We start from the raw sequence: 21819 nt of genomic DNA on the forward strand, positions 1-21819 counted from the left end.
GTACTGGGGCTTTGGAGAGAAAAAAAAAAAGTAATGATAATGAAAACATTCCATCTCAGATGTTTGCCTGTTAAGTTATATGAGAAAAAAGAGGCAAGCATTGTTCAACCTAATCTTTTTTTTTTAATTTTTATTTTTTAATTTTTATTTTTTGAGTAAGATTAGCCCTGAGCTAACATCTGCCACCAATCCTCCTCTTTTTGCTGAGGAAGACCGGCCCTGAGCTAACATTCGTGCCCATCTTCCTCTACTTTATGTGGGACGCCTGCCACAGCATGGCTTGCCAAGCGGTGTCATGTCTGCACCCGGCATCTGAACCAGCAAACCCCGGGCTGCCAAAGCGGAACGTGCAAACTTAACTGCTGCACCACCAGGCCAGCCCCAGTGTTCCACCTACTCTTGATAAGTTTTTCTACAAAAAAAAACTTTAATTCTCAATGTCTCTAAAGTTTAATTACAGTATACTAAATAAACACTAGTTCTATTTATTTCATTTCTCTATACATTTATAGCCAACAGTAAGAGAGTTTCCAATATTTTGACCAAAATGTTCAAAGATCATAGAAAAATCATAATTTTTTCCTTAAGCTATTGATTGCTTTTCACAGTTTCCACATGCACCATCATTTTTATGGTCTCACATTGTTGTGCAAAGTGGAACTGCCTATACTTTGCAAGCCTCTGTACAAATAAATTTGAAAACCTGGATAAGATAGATAATTCTCTGTGGAAATACAAATTACCAAAATTGACCCCATTAGAGGTAGAAAGCTTAAAGAGATCAATTTCCAAAGAAGAAATAGAGAAAATTATTAAGGAACTACCCCACAAAAAAAAGCACCAAGTCCAGATGGTTTCATAAGGACCAGATAGTCTCAATAATTCTGATTATTCTAGAGCATTGTAATGGAAGGAAAATGTTCTAATTCCTTTTATGAAGCATGCATAACACTGTTGCCTAAACCTAAAAGACAAAGACAATACAATCAGAAGAAATAAAACTGCAGATTAATAACACTCATGAGTATGATACAAAAATATTAAAATATTAGAAAATAATATCATACCATATTAAGGAAGTAATATATCATGACCAAGTCACATTCATTCCAGAAATGCAAGTTTGTTTCATTATTAAGAAATCCAGTATTATCATACAGCATATTAATATGTCTAAGGAAAAATTATTATTTCCATATATGCTAAAGAAGCCTTTAACAAAATTCAATACCCAGGCATTATGAAGCATTTAAGAAAATAGGAACTGTAAGATACTTTCTTAACATTATGAAATATGTACACCATAGTCCTCGACCTAGTCTCTTATTTAATGGGAAACACTAAAGGCATTTCCACTAATTTCAGGAAGAAGGCAGTTATACCCACTATCCCTGTTACTATTCCAAATATTAATAGAGGTATTAGCCAATGCAATGGAACAAGAAAAACCAATTAGAGACATAAGACTAGGTAGAAAAGATGCAAAACTCTGTAGATGATATGATAGTATATTTGGAAAATCAATGATGAAACTGAAGCAATAAAAGAATTCAGTAAGGTAGCAGAATATGAAGTTAACATCTAAAATTAACAGCTTTTATAACCAGTTAGAGGATGTAAACATGCCTGGGGCATGTTGTAATGTAGGAAATTAAGGAAATGCTTTAAAAAAGATGGGACATGTCGAAAGAGCACTGGCCAACCTGAAAGAACTCCCGGTGGCCAAAGGTGGAAAATCTGAGCAACAAATAAATAATAATACTAAATTATAACCCAAAGAATAGAATAGATACTCATGAGTCTCTAATGATATAAATAAATAATTCAATAAATAAGAAAATGGGGGAGAAGGGACAGATCTTTCTTTCAGAGGAATTCCAATTAATAAATGTTGAAGGACAGAGGGAAATAGAAAATCACCTTAGAACACCACAGTAATAATTGTTGCAGGCAAGATATCCACCAGTGGATGCTAAAATTAGTCAATGACAGTTTGAAGAGAAACAGGATATTTTTATAACCTCAAAGTATCTCCTCTAAGATATTTATTAATTACAAAGGAAAATATAGTAACCTAAGTGGAGAAAAACAGAAAAACCTACTTAACCAAGTGATCAAGTTTAACATCACCACTAATAAGATATTGGCATCATGTGTCCCTGATATAATGGAATGAAAAAGGCACAGCATCATTTCTGTGGTATTCTTGCCAAAAAACGAATAACCTCAATCTAATCATGAGAAAACGTCAGACAAACCCAGATTGTAGGGACATTCTATAAAATACATGACCCATACTCTTCGAAAGTGTCAAGGCTTGAAAGACAAGAAAATACTGAGAAACTGTCACAAATTGGGGGATACTAAGGAGACATGACAACTAATTGCAATGTGGGATCCTGGATTGAACAGAAGGACATTAGGGGGAAAATTAGTAAAATTTTAATAAGGTCTGTAGATTAATTAATAGTATTGCAGCAATGTTAATTTCCTGGTTTAGATATTTGTACTCTGGTTATGTAAGATGTTAACATTAGAGGAAGCTATGTGAAGGGTATGTGGGAACTCTGTACTCTTTTTGTAACTTTTCTGTAAGCCTAAAGTTATTTCTAAGTAGATAAAAACTAAGGTAATGACTAAATAAACAGATATAAGTTATCAGAGGATACTTTTTTCTTAATTTGAGAGTTTTAAAGATTATTTGTTTTATACAAACTGTTTTAGAGTAACCTGTATTGATTTAAATTCAAGGAGCCCAAGAAAATAATTCAGGAATATCCTCTTTACTCTTTATTAAATCCAGAACAAGCTGGCTTCCTTGTCAGCACTTCAAACCCTTTCCAAACAAGTTGATCTGGCTGTTTAGGAAGTTAGAGATGTTTCTCTTGTTGAAGCATAGAGTGGGTGGGGATGGTCTTTTTAAAAGAACATTAAATGGTGTTAGTTCCATAGTGATGGTCTTCTCAAGGTGTGTGTAATGTCTTCCCAGGTATTCCGGAAGGACCTCATCAGTGCCATGAAACTTCCAGATTCTCACCACATTAATCCTGACAGCTATTACCTCTTTGCGGATACATGGAAGGAAGAATGGGAAAAGGGAGTCCAGGTACCAGCCAGTCCAGAGACTCTTCCACAGCCTTCCCTCAGGTATTTGCATGCTTGTGCCTCTGGCTTAGGGAATGAATGCTCTTATAGTTATCTTTGTGCTGCTTGGGGAGAGACTTTGAGTAGCTAATTATATGTTTAGAATACAAAGTCACACATCATGTTCACCGGTTCATTCAGACCAATGGCAGATTATACCAGGCTAGGATAGATCAGTAGTTAAAGTCAAGCTCATTTATATAGGGATATAATATGTGCCCATTCACAGAATAAAACTGTTTGAAGTCCAGTCTGAAGTTATGATAAGATTTTGGAGACCAGGATTTCCAGGTCTAACTCAACAATCAGTAGCATCTATTAGTCTTTGAAGAGAAATAGAGCATTAATTATATAACCCCATAATAACTCTATTAATACATAACTCCATGAGAATTTGCTTCATTATAATCGGGACCTCATAGTGATAGCCTCTATAGAGGGCCAAAACATACAGAGTTTGTAAAATGCATAAACCCAAAGTGAAGGGGATAACTGGAATAATTGGGTTGACTGTAAGCACGTGGCCTTCATTTGCAAAGACTTGAGAAGAAAGTTTAAGTAGGAGAGGACTTTTGTTTTGTGGAAAGGGGAGAGGACTTTTCTGCCGGAAGTAGTAGTAAGTTCAGTTCCTCACGAGTAATGACTGGTTTTGGAAGCCATTTTTTCTTACTGGTCTTTGTGTTCCCAGTGCTTTGCACAAAGGCTGGCATGAAATAAAATGCTTGGCATAAGTTTGAGTGAATGAAGGAAGAAAGGAAGGAAGGAATAGCACCAGATAAAAGAGCTGGTGGGACCTGCTGGTTACTGTGAGAAATTGTACATCTCATTGTACATCTTTCTCTTTCTAGTACATAATAGGTTCTTAAAGGGCAGAGATCACATCCTTGAATTCTCTGCCCCTAGCACCAGGTTCTTCGCTCCTAGTCATGCTCCAGAAATGCTTATTGAATCACTTCTAAAACCCAAGCCCAGGCTGTCCCACCCACAGAGAGACTGTCTGTGCTCTGTTAAGGAAAGCTCCACAGTCTTGCCCAACATACGTCCTCAGCCTCACTAGCTTATCATCATTGACACCATCTCTTGCCTCCTAAAAATTAGAACAGCATCACGAATGGACACAAGTCAGGCATTTTCATGTCCTTACTGTCAGTATTTTTATCTACTGTAATAGTAACAGTGGGGAACCTAGACTTCCACCTCAACCTGGCAGCAGTAATTTCTCCCCCCATCTAGGGTGATGTCAGAGGAGACTTAGTAGAAAGTCAGGACTTTCACCACTGCCCAACAGTAATGAGGACACCTCCTCTCCCCGTGTTGTGAGTGGAAGCCACATAGGGAGCGGTAGTAAGGCACTCTTACCAATCCCAGCAAGGAAGGTATCAGTGGAGGCCTAATGGGGAGCCAGAACCTGACCCAGCAGTAACAGAGTCCCTACCCTTGGGACCCTTGTCGACCCATGTCGACAGAGGCCAAATGGTAAACAAGGACTTCTACAAACACCTGGCAGTGATGAAGTGATATCCCCTCCCCCAACCTGATCTCCAGCTAGAGCAGTGTCAGAGGAAGCCAGCCAAAACAGAAGGTTTAAAGAAGATCCAGAGTCTCATAGCATAATATCCAAAATGGTCCAGGTGTCATTAAAAAAAAATCACTCACATCAAGAACCAGGAGGATCTCAACTTGATCATAGACAATCAATAGATTGTAGCACCAAGACAACAGAGATATTTGAATTATCTAACAAAAATTTAAAAGCAGCCATCATAAAAGTGCTTGATTGAGCAATTATGAACACACTTGGAGCAAGTGAAACAATCATATCCCTTCTTTCATTCCTGATATTGGCAATTTTTCCCTACATTTTTTCTTACTACAGGTTGGTCAATTTTACTGACCATTTCACAGAACCATCTTTTTGTTTCATTATTTTGTATTTATTTCTGCTCTTATCTCTGTTATATCAGTCCTACTTTCTTTGGGTTTATTTTGTTCTTCTTTTTCTAGTTTCTTGAGTTGGGAGCTTAGCTTATTGACTTTTCCTCTTTTCCAGTGTAAGCATTGAGTGTTATAAATTTACCTCTCAGCACTGCTTTAGGTGTGTTTTAATGTGTTGTATTTTCATTTTCATTCACTTTGATATATTTTTTTCCCTCAAGACTTCTTTTATTTAGAAGTGTGATTTTGGGCTGGCCCCATGGTGTAGTGGTTAAGTTTGGCACACTCCGCTTCAGCGGCCCGGGTTTATAGCTTCAGATCCTAGGTGTGGACCTACACCACTCATCAGCCATGCTGTGGTGGTGACCCACACATAAAAAAAAAAAAGTGGAGGAAAATTGGCACTGATGTTAGCTCAGGGCTACTCTTCCTCAGCAAAAGAAAGAATGTGATTTTTAGTTTCCAAGTATTTGAATAATTTCTTGTCGTTCTGTTACTGATTTCTAGTTTTGATTCCATTGTAATTAGAGAACACACACTGTATAATTTCAATTTGTTTAAATTTGTTGAGGTTTATTGTATGGCCCAGGATATGGTCTTTCATGGTTCGTGTTCCATGGGTGCTTGAAAATAATGCATATGCTGCTGCTGTTGGGTGGAGTATTCTATAAATGTCAATTTGATGGTGTTGAGTTCTTCTATATCCTTGATGATTTTCTGTATGGTTGAAGTCTCCAACTGTAATTGGGGAGTTGTCTATTTCTCCTTTCATTTCAATCAGTTTTTGTTTCACATATTTTGCAGGAGTGTTGTTTGATTCACATACATTTATGATTGCTATGTCTTCTTGGTGGATCCATCCTTTTGTCATTATATAATGTTCCTCTCCATCTCTGGTAATTTTCTTTGCTATGAAGTCTAATCTGATATTAATATAGTCACTCGTGCTTTCTTTTGAGTAATGTTTGCTTGTATATCTTTCTCCATTATTTCACTTTTGATTTATATATCTATATTTTAAGTTTGTTTTTGTAAACAGCATATATTTGGATCATGTTCTTTAATCCACTCTGTATTAATGGCTTTAGACCATTTACATTTAATGTAATTATTGATATATTAGGACTTAAGTCTGCCATTTTATTTTGTGTGTGTGTTCTCTCTCTCATTTCTCTGTTTTCTTTTTCCTGCCTTCCTGAGAGTTACCTGAACAAATTACCACAACTCACCCAGTGTGAAATACATGGCTTGAATAGCCCCATAACTATTAATGAAATTGAATTTGTAATTAAAAACTCTCTCTAAAAGTACCTCCAGGCCCAGATGATTTCACTGGAGAATTCTACCAAACATTTAAAGAAATAAAAAGTGATAATACTGGAAGAGAAATTTGAATCAAACTAAATGTAGTTATAGAATAAGTAGCTGACCATGGGAATGTGGATACTGTTGTTGTCTGAGAGGCTCTAGATATTTAGCCAGAGGAACTTAGTGAAAGCGAACTTATGGACATAAAGAAAGAAAGTGATTGTGATGACAAGAATGAAGATGTCCCAGAGAAAATGATGCCAGCAAAAAACTGCACATTAAAGGAACTTTCAGAAATATTTTACAATGTTGAAAGCACAAGGGACAAAATGTTGAAAACTAATCCAAATTTAGAAAGGAGTATGACAGTTTGCCAAGGCATAGAAAAGATGCTTGCTCTGTATCATAAGTTATGTGATGAAAAGAAGGAGTCACGCACTGTACTCTTGATAAGATTTTACAGAAAAATAAGTTTAAATTCTCAGTGCTTTAAATTATAGTGTGTTAAATACATACTGATTTTACTATTTTTACTTCCCTATATATTTGTAGCCAACAGTGAGAGTTTTAATGTTTTGACAAAAATTTTAAAGGTCACTGAACAATTGTAATTTTCCCCATTGATTATAAAGATTGCTTTTCACAGTTTCAGCTTGCACAGTCATTTTTACAGGACCATGCCACTGTGCAAGCAAGGACTATCTGCAATCTTTAGTGACAGCAGATCAGTGGTTTTTGGAAGGGGACAGTGGAGGGCACACAGAAACTTTTGGAGGTAATGGATATATTCATTGTCTCGGTTGTAGTGCTGTTTGCACAGATGTATATATACGTGTGTGTCAGAACTTACTAATTTGTACATTTAAAATACATGCAGTTTAATGTATGTCATTTTTACCTCAATAATGTTAATAAAACAATGTTAATTCACATTTTAAGAAGGAGAAGACGACAAAGGAAGCAAAGAGGAAAATGAGTGGGTGTTAGGAAAGAAAATTAGTGAAGAACCAAAAGATGCAAGTAAGAAAAACAGAGATGAGGCTAGGAAGGGAAGAGCATAAAAACAAGGAAGATTAGGGAATAACTGCAAATAGGAAGGCTGAACCTTCCATTTTCACCACTTGCCTTTCCTATACTAAAAGTAAAAAGATTTTTTTTTACTTTCTCAAGCACTCGATTGAAAGAGTTTAGAGTAAGTAAACATACATTACACCTAACAAGTGATTTTATAAATCAAAATAGGAAAGTGGGATGTAGGGGGGATTTCACTAAGTTCCTCAGTCAGGTCAAGTTCCAAGTTTGTCATATGACCAACCATGGGCTTTTATAAATGTGCAGCTCTCTTTTTTTTTTTTTTTAGTTTTTTTAAATTGAGGTATAATTGATATAAATATTTTTATCAAGATAGATTTTACATACCATAAAATTCACCCTTTTAAATTGTACACTGGTTTTTAGTGTATGCACAGAGTTATGCAACTATCACCACTGTGTAATTCCAGAATATTTTCATTACCCCTAAAAGAAACCCTGCATCTGTTAGCAGTTACTCCTCATTTTCCCTTTTCCCCACCCCCTGGTAATCACTGTGTTAGTCTGCTCCGGCTGCCATAACAAAATACCACAGACTGGGTGGCTTAAACAGCAGAAGTTTATTTTCTCACAGTCTGAAGGCTAGAAGTCCAAGATCAAGTTGCCATCAGGGTTAGTGTCCAGTGAAGTCTTCCTGGCTTATAGACAGCCACCTTCTCTCCGTCTCCTCACGTGGCCTTTCCTCTGTGTGCACGCAGAAAGGGAGATCTCTGGTGTTTCTTCCTCTCCTTATAAGGACACCAACCGTATCGGATTAGGTCCCCACCCTTATGACCTCACTTAAACATTTTTATCTCCTTATTATAGGCCCCATCTCCAAATACAACCACACTAGGAGTTAAAACTTCAGCAAATGAATTTGGGGAGGACACAATTCAGTCCATAAGAACCACTAATCTACTTTCTGTCTCTATGGATTTGCTTATTCTGGATATTTCATATAAACAGAATCATACAATGTGTGCCCTTTGGAGTCTGGCTTCTTTTACTCAGCATAATGTTTTCAGGGCTCATCCATGTTGTAGTATGTATCAATATTTCATTACTTTTTATGGCCAAATAATATCCCACTCTATGGATATACCACATTTTGTTAATCTGTTCATCAGTTGATGGATGTTTGAGTTGCTTCTATGTTTTGGCTATTATGAATAATGCTGCTTTGAATATTCTTGTACAAGTTTTTGAGTGGCCACACGTTTTCCTTTCTCTTGTGTATATACCTAGAAGTAGAATTTCTGGGTCATATGGTAACTATATCTTTAACATTTTGAGGAATTGTCAAACCATTTTCCACAGCATCTCCAACATTTTACATTCCTACCAGCAATGTATGAGAGTTCCATTTCCTCCATGTCCTCACCGATAACACTTGTTATTGTCTGTCTTTTTGATTATGGCCATCCTAGTGGGTATGCAGTGTATCTTATTGTGGTTTTTATTTGCATTTGCCTGATGGCTAATGATGTGGAGCATCTTTTCTTCATGTGCTTATTAGCCATTTGTATATCCTTTTTGGAAGAGAGCTTTTGTGCTTTATTACAAAGAGAAGAAGCCTTTATGTGGTCAGAAAAGACAAGATTGATCTTTTTTTCTCTTCCTATGAAACACTGCTGTTCAAATAGCCGAAGTGAATTGTCTCAGTTTACTTCTTTATGTTCCATCACATTCACTTTGGGACAGATGCCCTTGGCTGCTAAAAATCTGACCCTTTAGTGAACAGGGTGACAAAGTCCCCTGACCAGCAGTTCCAGAATGTCCCATTTTTATATAGTGCATCCATGCATACCTCCTCTATATATCTTCTTTGAAGAAATTATTCAGATCTTTTGCCCATTTTTAAAATTGGGCTATTTGTCTTTTTATTGTTGAGTCGTAAAAGTTCTTTACGTATTCTGGATATGTCTCTTATCAGATACATGATTTGCAAATATAGTCTCCCATTCTGTGGGTTTTCTTTTCACTTTTTGGGTGGTGTCGTTTGAGGTGCAAAAGTTTTTAATTTTGATGTTCAGTTTATCTGGTTTTTTCTTCAGTTGCTTGTCCTTTTGGTGTCATATCTGAAAAATCATTGCCTAAACCAAGATCATGAAGTTTTATACCTGTTTTCTTCTAAGAATTGTATAGTTTTATCTCTTACATTTGGGTCTTTGATCAGTTTGAGTTAATTTTTGTATATGATGTGAGGTATTAGGGATCCAGCTTCATTCTTTTTTGCATGTGGATCTCCAGATGTCCCAGCCCCATTTGTTGAGCAGCCTCTTCTTTGAAAGTGGTAGACACTCGCCATACCCTAACTCCAGCCACCTTGATTCTATGAGTCCCTCATGAATCAGGCTGCTATGAGGAAAACATAGTTCTTGAATCACCAAGAAACCTCAATTTTATTTTTTAAAATCCCCCTTTTCACAAGTCTAAAAAGGTGACTTTTTAACTTTTCCTACCTTGAACTGAGATGCTAATGTCTCTACTTTATGCTTCACTCTGTCCAAATATACTTTTTTCTCACACTATATAATAAAACACCACTTATGTTCCTTTTTTATTGGTTAGTTTTATAACTTCCTGTATGTTTTTGTTTTTGTTTTCTTCATAGATTACAAAAGTCCTAGAAGCTAAGGAGGTGCCTGGTAATAATTTGGTTATTTACACTATTGAGAATATTTATTTAAACAGTTTTTGAAATTAAAAGATAGTAGCTTTATTCACAAAAGCCAAAAATAAAAGTGTTTTCTTCTGATATAACTGCCAGATCTAAGCAAATGTAAATGTTTCATAACAAACCCTTGCAATGGTTGCTTTTAGACTTAAAACTAATATCTTCAGTGATCATGTATTACTTTCATATAAAGAAGAAATATTAAGAATTATTCAGTGTAAAAATTCTTCCTGCCTTCCAAATTTTAAAAATTGTAAATCAGTGTGCCTTAAAAGCATGATGACATTCCTTAATATTACGCTAAAGATTTTTAATAATGTTATAGCAGTTCATAATAGCATATGAAAAGTATCGGAATATAAGAACACATCTTTTAATACATTATTTTGAGTTGGCTCCTCCATGTTAGTTTTGGTAAAATTAAAACCTAATTGGTTAGTTATTTTCTACTGATGGAAATCTCCTTTCTCTGGAGAAAATATTCTAAAATATAAATCTCTTAGAGAAATTTAAGAATGAATCTAATGTAATACAATAGTGATTTAATGTAAAACATATATGAAAATATTGGGAAATAATTCTTTACCCTTATGTATTAGTCAAGATAGGCCAATTGCTATAACAAACATCCCCAAAAGTCTTAACATCTTAACACAATGAAGGTTTTATTTCTTGCACATGTCTCTGTCCAATGTGGATTTGGGATGTGGGTTACCTGTGCCCCACCTAGTCGTTCAGGGACTCAGGCTCTTTTTATGAGTGGCCCCTCTATCTGCCAGCTCCTTTCCCACTCCCTCCTCCACCCCCAAACCTCTAAATCCAGGCAGCAGGAAAAGTAAAGACAATGTGTGGAGGGTTGTGCAGATAGATGCTGGGAGGGGAGGGCTAGGCTTTGAAGTGGCTTATCCACCCATATGCCATTAGCCAGAACTCACTTCCATGGCCCACGTAACTGCACAGGAGGCTGGGGAATATAGTCTTGCTGTGTGCCTAGATGGAAAATGAAACACGATTTGGTGAACACATGGCATTTCTCTGCTACTCTTTGATAGTGGCATTACAGACTCAAAGCTACATGAGCGCAGAAACCTTATTGATTTTATTCATCACTGTAACCCTGTAGTTGATGCTATGATCTGCATTGCCCAGATTCCCATATAGTCTTAGGACCTCTCCACGTGGTCTCTGAGTAGGGTAGTCTGGCTTCTTACCTGGCACCTCCGGGCTCCACAAGTGAGTTTTCCAAGAGATAGGAAGTGGGAGCTGCTAGTCTCAAGGCCTGGGGGCTCAGAAACTGGCACAGTATTACTTCCACCGTATTTTTATTAGAGCGGTCACAGAGAGCTCCCAGACTGAAGGGGGAGGAAGTAGACCCTACCTCTCAACAGAAGGACTGGCAAAGGATTTCTCACCACCTTCAGTCCGTCACAATAGTAATGTTTTTATTGTTTGTATTTGACTGACTTGCCTTACTGCCTACAGACAGATTAATCAGTCAACTAGAGAAACATAGATACTAATAAACTAAAGTACACACTTGCTTTTTATTTATTACCTAATCCACAGGATTGTCGAAATGCTTCAGAATTTCATTTCCTAATGGACTTAGAGAAGTAATTTTGGATGAATATAAATTAATTGACCTGATGCTTGGGTGCTAGAATTACTCTATTCATGCTATAATAATTGAAAAGGGGAAAAAAAGATACAACAGTACGTGGAGCAGATCCTATCAGGAGTCTTTGTTCTGGCTTTCAGACTAGGTTTTTCCCTGTTTCATTGTCCTCTCTGCAGTTCTCTTGTCTCTTGGTTTAGTGCAGTGTTGTGCCTATCTGTGGTGATTGAGGGGAGGGGTACGGAGAATTATGGAGCCAGCTCACACTCTCAGTTACAGCTGCTTAGAAGAGTCTGTTCACTACCTCAAGGAATTTTTCAAAAGTAAGTTCAACAAGTAAAGATGATGTTAACCTCGTTACATGTTTTTAGGTAGATCTGGGTGATTTTGATGCTAGTCAATAATAAACAAACTTCAGGTAGGTTTTGTTTTTAGGTTTTCATTTGTATATTTAAATTAGTTTCTATTACAATGAAGTTCTAATGGAAGGAAAACAATGCTTCATGTTTGGTTGAGAGGAAGCATGCGTTATACGTTGTATGACATACAAGTGGTTAATGATGTATTTACCATGTATGTGCATGTATGTTTTTAAAATTATAGATGAATTATGGCTTATCATACAAACAAAAATAATCAGACTACAGAACATTAACTATATAGTATATGTCTTATACACACACATGTATTTGTAGGTAAATATAAATGGAACATTCTAAACTTGCTTTTTTCACTTAACAATATATCATGATACACTTCTGAGTCATTAATGATACTGAAAGAAGGAATAGTCACATGTTCAGACAGGCCCCTATTTCTCCTTGAAATGTAAATGTTGGACTAACTGGGCTCTGGAGAGCAATACTTTCTTTACTAAACTCCAGACTCAAATATACAACCACCAATTCAACATTTCCACTTGGATGTCCAATAGACGTCACAGACTTAAAATTCCCTAAACTGAACTACTGAACATCTTCTCAAACTAGTTCCACCTGTAGTTTTCCATGTTTAACTAATGGCAGATCCATCCTTCCTGTTGTAACTCTGTTTTTTCAGTGTTTCAAGCCAAAATTCTTAGAGTAATCTTTGATTCTTCATTGCCTCATACCCCATATTCAATATTAAAGGAGATCCTCTTGGCACTGCTTTCAAAAGATATTCAGATTTCGTATAGTAAGTCAAAGGAATAACAACCCCTAAGGATAAATGGGAGCACAAGCCTGCCTCCCACTCCTGCTGTATTTCATCATCCTGCCCCACTCAGCTCCCCCTACTCTCCTTGCTCCACTCTTCCCACACTTCCTTTCCCCTTCCATTTTAGACAGCAGCAGTCTACCATTCTTGCTTTCAATTATGAGAATCAATAAAGAGCACAATGTACAGAGCACTTTCGTACACACATTTATCTTACTTAAAGTTTAAAGCAGTCCTTTAGGGGTTTTCCCAGTTACTGTTGCTGCATAAATTGTTTTTCCAGTTACTGCTGCCCCCAAACTTAGCAGCTTCAGGCAACTGTGTTATCATAGTCATGGATTCTTATGGGTCAGGAATTCAGACAGGGCACAGTGGGGTTGGCTTGTCTCTGCTCTACAATGTCTAGGGCATCATCTGGCAAGACTTGAAGTTTGGGGGTGACTCAGCAACTGGAGACTTGGAATCATCTGAAGGTTTATTCACTAATGTCTGTCACCTGGGCTGGGATCACGTAAAGACTGCACATGGCCTCTCCATGTGGTTTGGCTCCTTCACAGCATGACAAGCTCAGCATAGGCAGACTTTTTATAGGCCTCAGTCACGGGGTTCTACATGCACATGTTTCAGCAAACAAAGTGAAAGCTGTGTTCCGTTTTATGACCCAGCCTCGCAATTCTCATAGCATTGCTTCTGCCATATTCTGTTGGTGGAAACGGTCACAAGCCATCCCTGATTCAAGAGGAGGGAAAATTAGAGTTCACCACTTGATGGAGGAGTAACAAAGTCACATTGCAGAAGAGCATGTGGGATTTTGAAAATATCATCTGTCACTGAAGTTATAAGTGTCCTTTGTTTCATAGATGAGGCATGAAGTCTTATAGAGAAACCGTCACCCCAGAGTGGCCAGATTAACAAGGGGCGTCTTGGGAAACTACTCCTAGAGATATTATTACAAAGGGCTCCTATTTAGTTAGCTTTTAAGACATTTATTTCAAGCCTTTAAAGAATCCATGATGTTATAATAGTTGTGCAATTTATGTGCTGTTCACAAATGATTCCAATCTACTCATTAGGAAATGAAGCATAGTCTCTACCTGCCAAATATTTAGATCAACTGAAGACACACTGGGGACTCACTGTGCATAAGACACTGGAGGAGGCCCCATAGGTCCGTTAGAGTGGTTGCAGCTTCCTTTTACTGCCTCCTCAGTGTTCACACGGGCCAGAGGTAGCTGGCCTACCCTGACAAGCAGGTGGACAGGCCTTCTTTCTATGGGGCTAAGCAGGTGCAGTTATAGGTCCTTTCACCAAAGGTCAATCATCTAGAAAGTTATTAAAATATTCGTTTACATTCAAGCATCTAAATTGAAAACTGTACTTACTATGTCATCCAAATAAAATTGCTCGTGCCTCTAGGCTTGCAAGCTTTTGCTGAATTGATCAGTGGTCTGTGACCATTCAAAGAGTGTCTCTATACTTAGTATATAGTGACGAGAGAAGAAAATTACCCAGGGATAATCCTGGGATTTCCTCTAGCTGTAGCAAGGTTATAGGTACTTGAAGATGTTAAAGCTGCATTTTTAAAAATCCCAAAGTAATATTTCTTCACTAATTCTCATAGACTTTTCCCTCTGTCATTATAAATGCAAGAATTTCTCCTTCTGAGAAAGAATTTGTCCTTGTGTATTAACTTCACCTTTTACCCACATATTTCCTTGCCTTTGGTATTACTGTTTCAGTCTATGATTTTTTATTGTCATAGACTCAGTCCTTAGATTCAGACCTTTAGTTTAAGATACGTATGAAAAGATGAGTGAGATATCATCATCATCATCATTATAAATTTTGAACTGAAATATAATATACACATAGAAAAGGAACCAAAGCGTAACTGTATAACTCAATGAATTTTTTTGTTTGTTTGTTTGTTTTTTGGTTTTTTTTAACAGGCTTAATTCACTTTATTTTTCTTGTATAAAACTATGTGGTAGCCACAGCTGGAGCCTGGGTCCTCTGCACGGAGACTCTGGTGTGGTTCTTTACAAGATGGTCAGTGAACTCCTGATAGGGAGACTTGGTGAACACGGTCTCTTTCCAGGGGTCGGGGGTGAGATAGCTGTAGGTCTTAGAGATGGCATCAAAGGTGGCCTTGGCAAAGTTGCCAAGGGTGGCAGTACAGCCCCTGGCTGAGGTGTAGCAGTTGTCAATACCAGCCATCATCAAGAGCTTCTTGGGCACAGGAGCTGACACAATGCCACTGCCCCTGGGGGCAGGGATGAGGCACACCAGCACAGAGCCACAGCGACCTGTCACCTTGTAAGGAGCAGTATGGGGGCTTGCCGATCTTGTTCCCCCAGTAGCCTCGTCGCACGGGAATAATGGAGAGTTTGGCAAGGATGATGCCCCCACGGATGGCAGTGGCTACCTCCTTGGAGCACTTCACACCCAGACCGACATGTCCATTGTAATCCCCGATGGCAACAAATGCCTTGAACCTGGTCCGCTGGCCAGCACGGGTGTGCTTTTGCACCGGCATAATCTTCAAAACCTCCTCCTTGAGAGATGCCCCCAGGAAAGAGTCAATGATCTCAGACTCCTTGATGGGCAGGGAGAAAAGGTAGATTTCCTCCAGGGACTTGATCTTCATGTCTTTGACCAGGTGACCCAGCTTGGTGACGGGGATCCACTCCTTGTCCTCGGCCTTGCCTCCGCGAGCTCTGCGGCCGTGACCCCGGCCCCAGACTCCACTGCCGAAGCCTCCGCAGCTTCCCAGTCCAGGGCCCCCAGGGCCTCCAGGCCCTCCAGGCCCTCCCACAGCACCGGCGTCATTCGCCATTTGGTGTTTTCTCGGAGAAGAAGTCAATGAATTTTTATGAATTAAATATACTGTCACCCACAACAAGAAATAAAACATTACCAAAACCGAGAAGCCCTCCTTCTGCTTCTGCCCACTAACTGACCTCCCTCACCATAGGCGACAGTTTTTCCTGGTTTTGAACTTCATACCAAGACTGGATTGTTTTGTTCATCTTTATGCTTGTGAGATTCATCCATGCTGTTGCATGTAGTAGTTAATTGTTTCACTTCTGTGTCCTATTCCATTGTGTGAATATACCACATTTTATTTATCTGTTCTGCTTTTGATAGATATTTGAGTTGCTTCCAGTTTTCAGCTATTATGAAAAATGCTAATATGGCCATTTTTATTCATCTTTTGGTGTACATATGTGTACTTCTTTTTAAGTATATTCCTAGGAGTGAGTTTGTTAGATCATAGGATATGCTTATGTTCATCTATAACATCTGCTGCCAAATAGTTTGCCAAAGTGATTTTACCCATTCACACTCCCCACAGCAGTGTATGAGAAGTCCGTTTGCTCCACTTCCTTACGAACACTTAGTATCATCAATTTTTAGTCAGTCTTTTTAATTTTAGCTATTCTGGTAGGTAATAGGGATTATGATTTCAATTTGCATTTCTGTGATAACTAATGAGGTTGAGAACCTTTTTAAAAGTTTTCTTGCCATCTGGATAGCCTTATTTTGTGAAATGTCTGTTCAAGTTTTTTGCCCAGTTTTTAATTGGGTTGTCTGTCTTTTTCTAATTGATTTGTAAAAGTTTATTATATATTGTTGATAAACACAAGTTTTTCAATCTCTTCCTTTATGGTTAATGGCTTTTATGTCTTATTTAAAATATCTTTGCCTAGACCAAGGTCATAAGGATATTCCCCCTTTGTTTTCTTCCAGAATCTTAGTAAACATATTACTTTTAATTTAAGAAAATTTATAGTCTACCTTGTTCCACGTAGAATTTGAGGCAGTTGAGATAAATAGTTAGCAAAATGTTCTTCCATTTAGAAAAAGATGGATTTTGAAAAAAATTAGATACTTAGATATCTATAATTATCTCACAGCCCATACTAAAAAAGCACAGCATATTTAATCCCATAGTCTCTCTAGAATTCATATGTATGTCTTGTCCTTTTCAATTGGGTTCATTTCAGATGGAAACAGGCCTCTGACAGCAGTTTCCAAAATTTTAGCTTCAATTAATATTTTAGAGTTCTGCTTTTTTCCTCAAGTATTTGTTGCCTTTGTCTTTAAAAACTCCATATGCTGGAAAAATTAAAATGTGCAAATGTGTGTAGTTATTAACTTTATTCAATATACATTATATACATATATATATATATATATATATATATATATATATATATATATATACAGGCTATAGCCTGTACTTTTTACCACCATCCAGTATTGCTTCCATGGCAGAAAACCATGAATTTAGCTGAAATATATCTTTGACGTGGAATCTGCCTGTGCCTTTGTGCCAGTATCACTCCTTCCTAAATTTCCCCTTCTAAATAAACTTGGTGGTCATTGCCCCAAAAGACACAATGCAGCAACATTTTATTAGAATGAATGGTAGTAGGAACCTAGGAGCCATGAAGGTAAATGAAGCAGATTGTTAGCAGTCAGTGTTCACAGCAGATGATAAAACTGAATTTGTAGAACCATTTGCTTTCTAGAAAGAGATCTGCCATACCTCCCAGTTAGCAGAGCAGGGGATTTCCTCAGGGTAGAACGGGAGAGTGTTCAACTCCGCTGTCTGGCCTAAGTGCGTGAAATCTGTCATTTGTTTGTTACTGGTATCTTTCTTTTGCCTTTCTAGGATTATCGCCGAGAAGATAAAGGAGGTTCTGTTTATTCGGCCCAGGAAGTACATCCACTGCTCCAGCCCAGAGACCGCAGAGCCTGGCTACATCAACATCATGGAGCTGGCAGCATCTGTGTGTCGCTATGACCTAGATGACATGGACATCTTCTGGCTCCAGGAACTCAATGAAGACCTCGCAGAAATGGGTAAGTTGTTTTCTCAACAAGTAAGTTGTTCCTTGACTTGATTTGTGGGGCTTTTTAAAGTTGTCAGGACCATTTAACTTGCTTTCATCTAGTGGCTTCCATTCTTTTCTGGTCTTTTCATTTATTTTTCTCTTTGATCTTATCTAATGAGGCATTTCTTGAAACGCATACATATATTGATATAGAGCAGTAACATTTAAATCCGACCTTTTCTTTCCTTGTTCATGGTGAATAGCACAGATCAGGGATGGCATGTAGGTTTCAGGAGGATGTTTCCCAATTCTGAGTGTGAGCATGGTCATGGCTGATTGGACTTGTGGTTGAGAAGGATTCTGAGCCTGGTTCCTTGCTCAGCCCTGAAAAGCACTCTGATCAATGAGCAGGGCCAGGGGTAGCGGAGCCTCTGCCACCTCCACCTGATGGAAAGAAGCTCCAACATCAGCTTTAGGCAGCACCGCTGCAGCTGACAGGTCAACGTGACCAGGATGCCTTAATGGAGGGCTTGTAAGTTTGGTGCCCAGAAGAATGGAAGGCCTAGGGCAAAACATCCCCAGAGCAGTTCTTAGCTACTTCCAGTGAGTTATAGAGTTGTCGTGCAATTCTCAAAAAATAAAGTAAAATAAAGCAAAAACAAGCAAAGCAACAGCTTGGAAATAAACATAATTATAATTTTAAAATAAATATATGCCGTACAGTACCATACTGGTGATGCTGGGAAATCCTAGACTGAAAGGAAACTCACTTTATACTTACACACAGCTCTTTTTGACCTGTCTTCAATCTGAGCAGCGTTTAGGTCCAAGTGGTCCTGTGGAACAACGAGTGGTTTTTAGGTCTCCATATGAGCTATGATAAAAGATACATTCGATTTCATTTTTGTTTGAATCACATTTGTTCATTGTTAGTACAACAAGGATCAGTGGTTTTCCTTTTCTTTCCTCTCTCCCTTTTTTTTCTTTCTTTAGAGGTTGATATCTGTGTGTGAATAAAAAATAAAATTCTATTAAATCCAATTTGGTATGATGGTGGTACTTATTCTACCAGTAACCAATCCTTCTTGCTTTTTAAAGCCTTTTGTCTTATGTCTTCTCTTGCTTGCCTTCTAAGAGGAGATGAGTCAGTTTAGGCTGGGAACCACAAAGAGAAGAGAATAAAAGACTGACAGAGAGGGAGAATCAGAGTATGAGGGCATAATCAAGTGGATTGATGGCTCGATGTGCACTTGTGTTTATGAACCATACAGCAGCCATATACATTACAACATCACAGTGCTGCCTTCAACATGACCCCACCTTATAACAAAGTCCCTTTGGTATTTTGCAGTTAATTCTCTTTGGATGAGTTTTTTTAATAAACTTTTAAATTTTGGAGTAGTTTTAGATTTACAGAAAAGTTGCACATTTAATACAGTTAACTGTATGCCCTTCACACAGTGTCAGTTTCCCCTAGTGTTAACATCTCACTTTACCATGGTACGTTTGTCAAAGCTAAGAAACCAACATGGTACATTACTATTAACTAAATTCCAGGATTTATTGGGATTTCACCAGTTTTTCCACTAATGACCTTTTTCTGTTCCAGGAGCCCATCCAGGATACCACATTACATTTAGGCTTGGACGAGTTTTAAAAGAGGATTACCTTATCTCAAGCATTCCTTTAGTGTGAATGATATTGTATCGAGGCTTCTAAGAGCCTAAAATGAACTTTGAAAAACAATATTAAATTAAGCATGTTTTTTTGGTTCAGATTAAGGAATTTTAAAAATTGAGTGCTTGCTACATACCAGGCACTGTGCTAAGCAATGTACGAACAATTACCTCATCTCAGCCTCACAAGAAATCAGTGAGTTTGGTATTATTATCCTCATTTTACAAATAAGGAAATTGAGCTCTACAGAGGCTAAATAACTTGTCAAAGTTTACATAACCAATATGAGGTCAAGTTGCAATTTGAATCCAAGTGCTCTTGTAACCAGACACTCTATTCCTCCACTCCAGAAAGAAAATGTGTGATTTGTCTTGGCTGGAAAAATGAAACATACTACCTGGGTAGTTTTTGGTTTCCTAAGTAGCTACAACATTACAAATTCCATATATGGAATTCCAAAGTTCCTTAGGGTATCGTATATTACAAATGAAGGGCAATACTTGGGTAAATTTGTTTGGGATTGTTGATAAGCTATTAGAATAAGTATATATACTCTCACAAAATCATTAGTCCCTCTAAGAAAAAAAATGTTTAGTTGTTACCAGTATCCACCATATGGATCTTTTAGTTAGGTTGTTAAGGATGGAAGGCTAAGAGAAATTAAAAGTATAGAAGGAAAAAGGAATCAAGAGGCAAAAAAGGCAATTTCAGAATTTGCAGTTAGACCTTTGTGAATACTAATGGGTTTATTTTATATTATAGTTTGCCATTGGACAATATTATTGGATTTTTTTAAAGTCAGGTTTGGAAAACAAAATATTTCATATGTGTGATTATATATACATTACCTAGAATTTTCTTTTATGCCTTAATACCTTTTTATATGAAAATATCTTTGTATAACCATTAGATGTGCTCATTGGGACTAATTTGCTAAGAATGAATTATTATTTATGTTTAAATAGTTATGTGATTCTCATTATTTTATTATGCTGTCAGTTAAAGTGTTCAGAATTACAAAGCTGTGAAAGTTCTCCCTCAGTGGAAATAAGAGAAAACAGAGAGAGATTTAGGAGGAGACTGGCTAGGATTTAGACAGAAAATTGAAAGGGTCAGTAATGTATCTTATAAGGAATATGATGAAATGCATTTCTCCTTTCATGTGCCAAACACTAATATGTGATGATAGGTAAATATTAGAATGGCTCTAGTGAAAGATTCCTTGAAATCTGGTTGTTTTAGATCAAGGGAGAGATGGTTTTATCCTTTAGAATCCCCCTACCCACGCATTGGGCTCACAGTAGGTGATTTGGGAATGACAGCTGACTGACGGGTTGATTGATTGTTTGTATTTCTGTGCAGGTTGTGGGCCAGTTGATGAGAATCTTATGGAAAAGACAGTAGAAGTCCTGGAACGCCATTGCCATGAACATATGAACCATGCTATTGAGACAGAGGAAGGGCTAGGCATAGAGTATGATGAAGATGTGATCTGTGATGTGTGCCGGTCTCCAGACAGTGAAGAAGGGAATGATATGGTGTTCTGTGATAAGTGTAACATCTGTGTGCATCAGGTTAGTGAGAGTGGAGACCGCCACCTACCCACGGTCAGCATTTCTGAAGCTCAGTGATCTCCAGCACCCATATCTGGGTAGCAGCTTTCATTTAACAGTGAACATAAAGATTTGGACTGGCTTGTTCTCCAGTAATTCCTTTAGAAACAATACTTCTTAGGATCCCCAAGATGACTGACTTACTAACTTTACCCCAGGGGGCCAACCCCAGGTCTTTATTGTATTGCTTCAATGCCCATACCATTGAGATGCCCAGTTCGATACTTTTACAGTCCCCTGGGGAGTCTCCTTGCTGCCTGCCTGGGAGTCTCTCCTCTGCCTTCGAATCCCTGTCACATCATCAGATTACACCCATGGTCAGTGGCGTTGGTGAGTTTACACTGCCTACAGCAGGAAGTCTGGATTCCTTATCCTGGCACCCAGAGCCTTCCCCAACCCCACAAATATATAACTCCCAGGAAGCTAGATCACTCCACTTCTAAAGATCATAGAATTTTAGGGCTGTAAGAGGTCATTCCACTCCTCAATTTTGTGGATAATACCAGGAGAGGAGGAGTGACTTTACCTAAGCTCTTACAGCTAGTTATTTGTCATTCTTTCTACCACAGTGCCTTTTTAATTAATAGTAATAACAATGATATCAGCATTCTTTTCAGCTCTTTCCTTTTCTTCCCCCACAAGCCCTATCCTCCAGTGACATAAGGTTATTCAAGGGGGGCAGTGATGAATATTCCTGATACTGTCCTGTCTCTATGTTTCAGCTACATCCCAATTTAA

At 37.9% G+C, this 21819-nt stretch overlaps 1 protein-coding gene and 1 pseudogene across 15 annotated transcripts in view; one reads left to right on the forward strand and one right to left on the reverse strand.

Annotated features, from left to right (window-relative positions):
- Window positions 1-21819, forward strand: part of JADE3 (jade family PHD finger 3) — a 128578-nt gene that overhangs the window by 80562 nt on the left and 26197 nt on the right. For all 15 annotated transcript variants that reach the window (XR_011435078.1, XR_011435077.1, XR_011435079.1 and 12 more), the window contains 3 exons: window positions 2990-3147; window positions 17629-17819; window positions 20831-21042. Coding sequence is in view for 11 of the 15 variants with exons in the window: in XM_070258593.1 (XP_070114694.1) it covers window positions 2990-3147; window positions 17629-17819; window positions 20831-21042 (561 nt within the window). In the remaining 4 variants the exon portion in view is untranslated. The remainder of the gene's footprint in view (window positions 1-2989; window positions 3148-17628; window positions 17820-20830; window positions 21043-21819) is intronic.
- LOC100147232 (small ribosomal subunit protein uS5 pseudogene) lies at window positions 14887-15801 on the reverse strand (annotated as a pseudogene).

This window comes from Equus caballus, chromosome X (genome assembly GCF_041296265.1).
Source record: "Equus caballus isolate H_3958 breed thoroughbred chromosome X, TB-T2T, whole genome shotgun sequence".
Lineage (NCBI taxonomy): Eukaryota > Metazoa > Chordata > Mammalia > Perissodactyla > Equidae > Equus > Equus caballus.